This window comes from Fistularia commersonii, chromosome 27 (assembly GCF_037954325.1).
Source record: "Fistularia commersonii isolate RoL2024-O1a breed Wild chromosome 27, RoL_Fcom_v1.0, whole genome shotgun sequence".
NCBI classification, from domain to species: Eukaryota; Metazoa; Chordata; class Actinopteri; order Syngnathiformes; family Fistulariidae; genus Fistularia; species Fistularia commersonii.
The window spans coordinates 5943856-5952500 of record NC_141310.1 but is presented as its reverse complement, the minus strand read 5'-3'; the positions used below and the strand labels follow the sequence as shown (position 1 = coordinate 5952500).

The following is an 8645-nucleotide window of genomic DNA, read 5'->3' as shown; positions in this document are numbered from 1 at the left end:
CCATACATTTTGGATCTATTTTGGCAGCTGTTACTTTCCGTCTGACAGCAGATCACAATCTTTTTTTTCATGACGCCCATTCTACTTGATATGTTTGATTAACATATCTGTCGGAAGCTGGACTAACTAAGATAAGATTTGACAACAGTTGACGGCGACCTGTTTCACTGAGGACCTTCACAGAAACAAACAATATCTATGGGTACTTTCACACCTGCTCCTCTCAATTCCTAAGAAACTCGAAGTGATTCGCTTGCATTAATAAACTGTCTGAGTACTATTTGAAAAATACAGACTGAGAACACCCCAAATGCTCTGAACAGGAAAATTGTTGGTTTTTTTTTTCTTTGTATTTTTAGCATTACTAAAAACTATTTTGTGTTTCTCCGGACTAACAACTCAATCTGCAATTGCTTCGCTCAATAAAAACTGATGACCCGACAGGCTAATTTCCAACCACAGCCGTTCTCTCTTTTCCTGAATAAATCAATAAATATGTATGTAAAATCTTCTCTAACTTTATCTGACTTTTCACAATATTCATCAGTGTTTTATCCAAAAATGAGAAGGGGAGATGACTGTTGAGTTTCTGTAAAGCTCTCTCAACAGTTCGAGGTTAGTAGGTCTTATGATGAATCCACTACAATACACTTCAAATTAATGTTGTGACATTTTATTTTATTGTTTACTTCAAAATCGCAGTGCAGACCAGTGCAACTTCAACAGTTAAAGACATTTAGACACGTTTTCCCACAGTTTCACTTTTACCCCAGAGCCCTGTTGTGTGTGTCTATGTGTATTTGCATAAAATTAAAAGAAAAGATATTCAGACAGCGAAAGGTAGGACTACAAAAGTCTTGTGTACATGTGTTCTAGTGTATGTGTGTGGATGATCAAAGTGCATCAGTGTGTGAGAGAAAGAGAGTGACTTGCATAACATTTTTGCATTAATTTGTGTGTGTATATGTGTGAGAGTGTGAGTGATCAAAGCACATTTTTGTGAAGGCTTTTTGGCACCTGAGCCGAGAGCAGCACCACTGGGGGATTGTGGGTAGATCAAGAAAACACCTCTAGACCTGAGTTTGAATGCAGCACTACAACAAGAAAATATCTGTCAATATCAGCGCATAGGATTAAGAGGGGTGGAAAGAAAGCAGATCATTACTCTGACGCTTTACAACATAACCAGAGGATTGTGATGGACAGGAGAGATAGGAGGGCAGCTGTCTACCAAGACTTAAAAAATGTAATAAACCAAGTTTGGCTGCTTTTCCTCGGTGTATATTTGATTTGGGGCTTTTTGTTTTTTCACAAAAAAACAGTGTCAAGAACTTAAGCAAGTTTTGGATGAGTTTGACGTGAACAAGACGTCTTCAAATGCTGACAAAAATGTGCATGTGATACAACAACACAAATTGATCACTGGAAAAGATAGCATTTATAAAGATTGCTGTTTCCTAGTCTGACAGAATGTGTGCTTGGTTTTCCTGATACAATGTTCATAAAAGCAGAAATTTTGAACAGAGTTACAGAGTTATTTACTATTGTGTCTACGTCTGTATTCTTGGACAAGTCTGTGCTTTCACCACGTCTGAATTCAAGTGCACTCCAAATTTTAGAAGCAGCAATTATGATGAAGCTGATGCATCACCGCCTGTGTCTGTGATCAAATCAAACAGCCTCAAAGGTCAAGGAGTACGCAATGAAGTGTTGAGGAGTTGAGATCACAAAGTGAGGAACAAGCTAGCCCTTGCTGCAGCCTTGTGTTTTCACGGGTTTGCATTTTTATCTCAAGAGCAAATGCTCCCTCAACAGAAAGTTTTTTTCGTCAATAGAGTGTTTGGTGTACTAATAGAGCCAAAATGGTCCTTACTGTGTATGTAACGTACCATAGCCAACCAAATGTACCATATTGTGGTTCAAGGCTGGACTCACCTGTTCATTTGTGCAGTAATACAGACATAAACGCACACAATCCCTCTTTTTTGTAACAGTGCTTGTTTCAAACATACTTTAGAGTAAATCGTAAAGGCTTCATTGCTAGATGCATTGTGTGGAAGGGTCTTTTCAAAGAGATTTTAAAAATCACACCTTGGCTCTACTGAAAGAAAGTGTCTTTAGTGAAGCTGTAATAATGATGTGTATGACCAAGGCTGGATGTTAAATCACACTAATAAAGTGCTGCACTTCTCTTCATCTACCACCTACCATTTCAAACCTATTTGCCTGATTTTACAGAGCAGAATGGTCATGTCTCTGCTTGATATTGTGAAAAAGTCAGGGTTGTGCAACTAAAAAGCTAAGAAGACAACAAAGTCACCTGTTTTAAGAAGGGAAGCAATTAAGCTGTGACTTTTTGTCTTTACGATGTAGTAAAGGGTAATGGATTTGCTTGTTACTGCTGTTTTTAACACAAACACACAAACACAAATACACACACACACACGCATACTCATACAACATGCTTTTACCGCATCTCCATGCCATGATTATTACTCACCCAACCCTATCCCCTGATGGCAGCAGTTAACCACAAAGTGACTCTGGAACTGATTTGTGTTTATCACATTTAAAACCACTAAATTCATTAACCTCGGCTGGCCTAGCTTGCAATACACATAATCCCAGACACATACTGTTTGTTTGAGGTATGTAAACTCACTTGGGGTCAGTGAGGATGGATTTGGTTCCTTTATACCACATATATATATATATAGTTAGACATCCGTTCAACTCGTCTCCTCTGCAAAAATCCTGTTGTTATACTATCTTCCTCGGATTTATAAACAATAGTTTTTAAGTTTGGTGAATGTAAGTTCATGTTTGAAATTCAATCTGAATATTAAGGTTGTTATAGACCAGGATCCCAAGCAGAATATTGTTTTCCTCGCCAAATGCGAATGTACACACAGTCCCACTTTTAAAACATAGCAAAGCACTGAAACCTCAAAAAAACAGGTGCTATTTGAGGACAAAATATATTTTCTGCTAAATGAAATTTAAGCCAAATGCAGCCTCTTTTTTCAAAGTATTTATTTTCAAAAAACAACAGAATACAGTGCAGAACGGATACACAGCTCCTGTGAACATAAAAATAGAAAAGGGAAAAATGAGCAAAATGTAAACGCTTCATTGCACATTTGCTCCCTTACTGAGTGAAGCTACAAGGCAGATGACTGTTTGCATGCTTGCCAGAAATGTTTTGTTGTAGTGTTATCTAATGATAGTTGCAAAAGATTTGTGGATTAGAATTTTTATTAATAATTCTGTAACAAATACAAAAATAACTACAATAAAAGGTGTAAATAGTTAATTGGTATATTCATGATATTCCAACAAACATAAAAAAAACAGAAAAAACTGGTTCAAATCAAGTAGTCCGTCTAAAAGGAAAAAAGCTGCTCAAAGTCAAGCCAAACTTATTTACTGCAGGTGAGTCTCTTTGATGAATGCCTGGTTTAAAAAATGGTTGATATAGATCACAAACTACTTTTGAAACATTATAAAGTAAATACATCAAGTAGTCACAGTCATATGTTTTCTTCTTTGGTTCACGCTGTGTCCCCATATTTTCTAATACAAGACGCATTTTACAATGATTATTGTATATCTCCCTTTGCAGAAAGATTTACAGAATGTTTATGCCCCCTCTTTCATTCAATTTGTGCTGGTTGTCTGTGTGAAATTAGCTTTGGGTATTGGAAAGCGGCGGCATATTATAGCGTTTCTCTTAGATTGTATGATGAGGAAAAGAATATCTCAGAAAGTGAGATCAGTATGGTATCAGCACTCCAAAACATATAATGAAGCTATACACACTTATAAAGAATGCATATAGAATTTTCATCTCGTGAGATTGCTATATTGTTAATATCAGACTGAACATCTATTCGAAGCAAAACATGTACTAAGAATAGTATATGTCAGAATTGTCTTTGATACATCGACAAGGGTAGAAAGATAACCTTTAGCGGTGGTAATAATAGCTGTGTCGTCATGTATCTATACTGGTTAGTGAAGAAGATGATGCACTTTGACTAAAAGCCACAGTCTAACACCAGCGGTAAACAGCTAAAAGGTAAACTTCATAATAACCCTAGAATAACCGTGATGGTCCAAATGCCCTTTACATATCTGAGTGTCCTAATCATCAACCTGATTTTCACATTTTTTGTGTGACCTTAATGCTCATTTTTTTTTATTGTGTTTGAATTTTTTTATTTTTTTTTAATTTACATCGTTTATCAACTTAGCACTTTGACAACATCTTCACAAGCTATGAAAGAATTTATACTTTGCACTTGTGACAATTTTTTGAATTGATAGTTAAATGATGTGTAACCTTTGAATCTTGCAGCTCCTTGTGGTGGAGAATACGGTGGATCTGAAGGAGTTGTTTTGTCTCCAAACTATCCCCTTAACTACACAACCAGACAAACGTGTTCCTATTACATCACGGTTTCCCCACAATTTGGCAAGTAGATACATTATCTCTCCTCAAGTTGACAACAGACTTTCCTTATATGTCCTTAAAATATTTGTTTTCTGTTCAACTTGTCTGTTGCAGTTGTGTTTGGTCAGTTTGCCGTCCTACAGACAGCTATGAATGACTCTGTGGAACTGTTTGATGGACCCAATGAGAATTTTCGATTGCTCAGCTCGCTGGCGGGATCACATTCAGGTGAGTTTCCTGTTGCCAGAGACCGGAGTCAAAGATGCAAAATTGGCCATTTTATTTTGATTACCTTCCAGAATAGTCAGACACTGTAAACAAAACCAATGCTCTACCAGATAGTTTCCACTAAAATTTCTTTTTTTGTGTCCTTTCCATATGCTGTGCAAGATTAAGATAAAGGATTACAACTCAATACAGAAACTGTATACTGAAAAATGAAAAAAAGATCCACAAGAAAATGTCATAAGACAATGTCAGCTGGTGGCCACATTAATTACCCAAAAACATAAATGTTGTATGAACATCCCTTAAAAATCATGCATTATGTAGGAATGACACATTTTTTAAACTGGCATTATCAGCCAAAATAAATATATAGTGTTTTACTCACTTTCCAGCCATTTGCACTGTGAAGTGCTGTCCTACTGAAATAACACATTATTTTGATTTCACAACTCATCAAAATGATCGCATTCCCTTGAAAGTGGCGCTGGTTGGTTTGTATCTCACCACCGAAACACATACAGACCGTTACCAACCCGTCCATAATCTTTCCCATTCTTAGCAACCATCATCTTTGTACACCTCACAAAATATACATATACGTATTCTCTAGCCTCTGTTCACTTATCTACAGTTGTCCAAATTTTTTTGCTCCTGATCACAACTTACAAAAGGAATACATAAGGAGGCTTCTCCAGGGGGCTGTAGAACACAGTAACGTATGTGGTGAAAACCCATTACAGGTTATCTGCACAAGAAGAAATTAGTGGTAGGAACATCTCACCGGGGCTATACATTATACAGTAGTGCCTCACTCCTAGACATGAGTTATTCCCTGACCCTGAGAGAAGATTATAAAGCTGAGTTTGTGTGATCCAATATGAAATATGAAGATGCCCTGATCAATATTGGCATTTGTTGTTGGTGAGATGTGCTCCCATGGCCCCAGAGTTTCATGTTCTTTTGTTGTGTTTCATGGCCCGTGGGCATGCTGCAGGGGAAACCCACTGGAATTGACATAGCTCTTTTTTTTCTTTTTTTCTCCTGTCTTCTTTTCTCTGTCTCTTCCAAGCAGTACTCCTTTTTTTAAGTCTACTGTTGCCTGGGTTTTCAAAGGAATTTTTTTTTTTTTTTCTTTAATTTGGTTCAAAAGTGCATCTTGCTTTGTTTAAAACAAGCTAGATAAATATGGCTAAAAATCCATTCTTTGTCTGGTGGTCTTAATGTTTTCCTAATTTTATATTTTTATTAATTCTCATGCTTTCTTTTATTGAGTGGATAATGTAGAAACTGTTTTTGGCTTGCTGAGTCCAGACAGGTTGTGCCCACTATAAAAAAAATCTAATTTCAAGGAAGAAGTTTGTTTACTTGATATGTAATGGATGACTTGTTCCTTAAAGTTTATTTGGGCTTGAAATTCCCCTTCTGGCTAAAACTGACAACAACGAGTAAAACATGCCAGGCTTTACAAAATAATTTTATCCACATCATTAGCTTATTACACACAAATATGCACACACAAGGGCAAACGGCTTAACAGCACATTGCTGCAGCTAACTGATTATCCTAACACAGAAACATATTAAGTAACACCATTATAATAAATTCAGACCAGCACATCCCGATGCACCAAATAATGTCTCTAAATGTCAGCCACAACGCAACCTGTTTCTTTTTTCATTTATCACTACTCACTTTGCTTGTTTATTTGTATAACTTAATGAGTTGTACACATATGCCTGATGAAAATTTTTGGACAATTAAGGAGATGCCACACAAATATAAGGGACATAATTTTTTTGAATGAAAAACACAGATTGTGTGTGTGTGTCTGTCTTTTTATATTCTTTTGTATCAGTTGTATGCTCTTGTGTCTTAAGTAGAAAGAGTTAACCTAAACAACAGAAAACCCTTAATATTGGAAAACATTACAGTGAGCATCTTGAAGATTATATTTGAAATATGCTGCTCTCTGTGCATGAATAAGGAGATAGAGTAATGATTGAGGTTATGTCCATACATTTCTAGGTTTTACAGACTGAACAATCTGAATGTCAGAGGTGACGCCTCAAAAAACAAATATAGGATGTGAATTTATTACTACAAATTCAGAATTAATGTTTCCTCCTGCTGATGCTTTTCGCTAAACACACTAAACCGCAAAGATCGAGTGTGAGTACAGGGTCACAGGAAATGGGTTGAAAAGCTGCAGGCGACAGGTTGCGACTTTTCAAAGGAGCCGAATCCTTTAACTGAGCTCTGCCATGGCATCATCAGCACAGGGTTGATAATAGAAAGACAGAAAAGAGCAAATTATTGCTTTATTTCCACCATTATTCTGATGCTACTAAGTAACTATTAACTCTTTAATTATTTATTTATTTAATAAATAAACAAACACCATTAATAATACAAGTATTAAATATATCTAGAAAGACAGTGTACATTTCACAATGATGTAATGTATCTATTTTGTGGATTTCAACACAGGGGAAACATTGCCATTGGCAACCTCCAACCAGATTATGCTTCGATTCAATGCAAAGAGTGGCCAATCAGCAAAAGGTTTTCATTTTGTTTACCAAGGTAAATCTATTTATGTTTTTCTCTACCTCACTCTTATACAAATAAAGAGTCATTCATATATAGAATTTCAACCCTTAAACTCCTTCGTCACTCAACATATTTTCACATCCCTTTTTCTCACATTTTCCCATCATTCTCATTATTGTAGCTGTGCCTCGCACCAGTGACAGTCAGTGCAGCTCAGTGCCAGAGCCACGATATGGCAGACGACTCGGGTCTGAGTTCTCAGCCGGCTCAGTGGTTCGGTTTGAATGCAGCCCAGGATATCTGCTGAAAGGATCCAGTGCTATACGGTGCCAGGCTGTGCCGGGTGCCCTAGCACAATGGAATGCAACAACCCCAACCTGTATAGGTGAGTCCAAGATCAGAATTGGTAACTACAAGCGTGCACATTGTCCTGTGTGTAAGACCCCCAAATTTTCCCCTGACCCCTGAATCAGTATCATGAATAATGTCACTCAACTTTTCTCTTCACCTTAGATATAAATTGGAGGTCATAATACAAATGAGAGTGGACAGCTTTAAATAAACAAATAGATGCATAAATAAATAACTAAGTAAATACTGTCGCTTTTGTTAATGTATTCTACTTTTTGAAATTTAACATGAAAATATGAGTGTTATTTTTTTTCAAGTTCCCTGCAGTGGTAATTTGACAGAGCGCCGTGGCACAATATTGTCTCCTGGATATCCAGAACCCTATCCAAACAGTCTCAATTGTCTGTGGAGAATCCATGTCAGTGAAGGAGCTGGAATACAGGTAAAAAGAGTTCACATTCATATATAGATATGCATAATATGTTCTTGGAGTGAGAGGTGAACATGGAGCTCACTGTATTCTTTTTATTTGCTCTTCAGATTCAAGTGATGGCATTTGCTACTGAGCACAATTGGGATTCTCTGGAGATTTATGATGGAGGAGACATGACAGCTCCTAAATTAGGGTCATTCTCTGGTATGACAGCATGCTTAACACACATAAACACACACACGCAAACCTATGCACATACACATAGAAACAATTTGTAACTCTTTAATGAATGAGATATGACACTGCTTAAACTGTAAATAGAGACACACGACTATGCGCACAAACACACACACACGCACACGCACACGCACACACACACACACACACACACGCACACACACACACACACACACACACATACATACATACATGTACGAATGCACACATACATAATGGTAGCAACATAAAAACAGGAACGTCTGATGAATTAGATTTGATAGGTGTTTTATCTATAGTTACACATACACACATTACAGTATGAACTGTACATGTATGATGGATGAAGCGCACTGAAAAATCTGATAACATCTTGATTAATTGATCTAACTATTTATTTAAAATTGGAGAATA

General features: G+C 36.8%; 1 protein-coding gene across 1 annotated transcript in view; it reads left to right on the top strand.

Annotated features, from left to right (window-relative positions):
• Nucleotides 1-8645, top strand: part of csmd1b (CUB and Sushi multiple domains 1b) — a 283651-nt gene that overhangs the window by 202369 nt on the left and 72637 nt on the right. The window contains exons 34-39 of the mRNA XM_086174557.1: nucleotides 4358-4474; nucleotides 4568-4681; nucleotides 7169-7264; nucleotides 7413-7616; nucleotides 7900-8024; nucleotides 8123-8219. Of these exons, the coding sequence (XP_086030683.1) occupies nucleotides 4358-4474; nucleotides 4568-4681; nucleotides 7169-7264; nucleotides 7413-7616; nucleotides 7900-8024; nucleotides 8123-8219 (753 nt within the window). The remainder of the gene's footprint in view (nucleotides 1-4357; nucleotides 4475-4567; nucleotides 4682-7168; nucleotides 7265-7412; nucleotides 7617-7899; nucleotides 8025-8122; nucleotides 8220-8645) is intronic.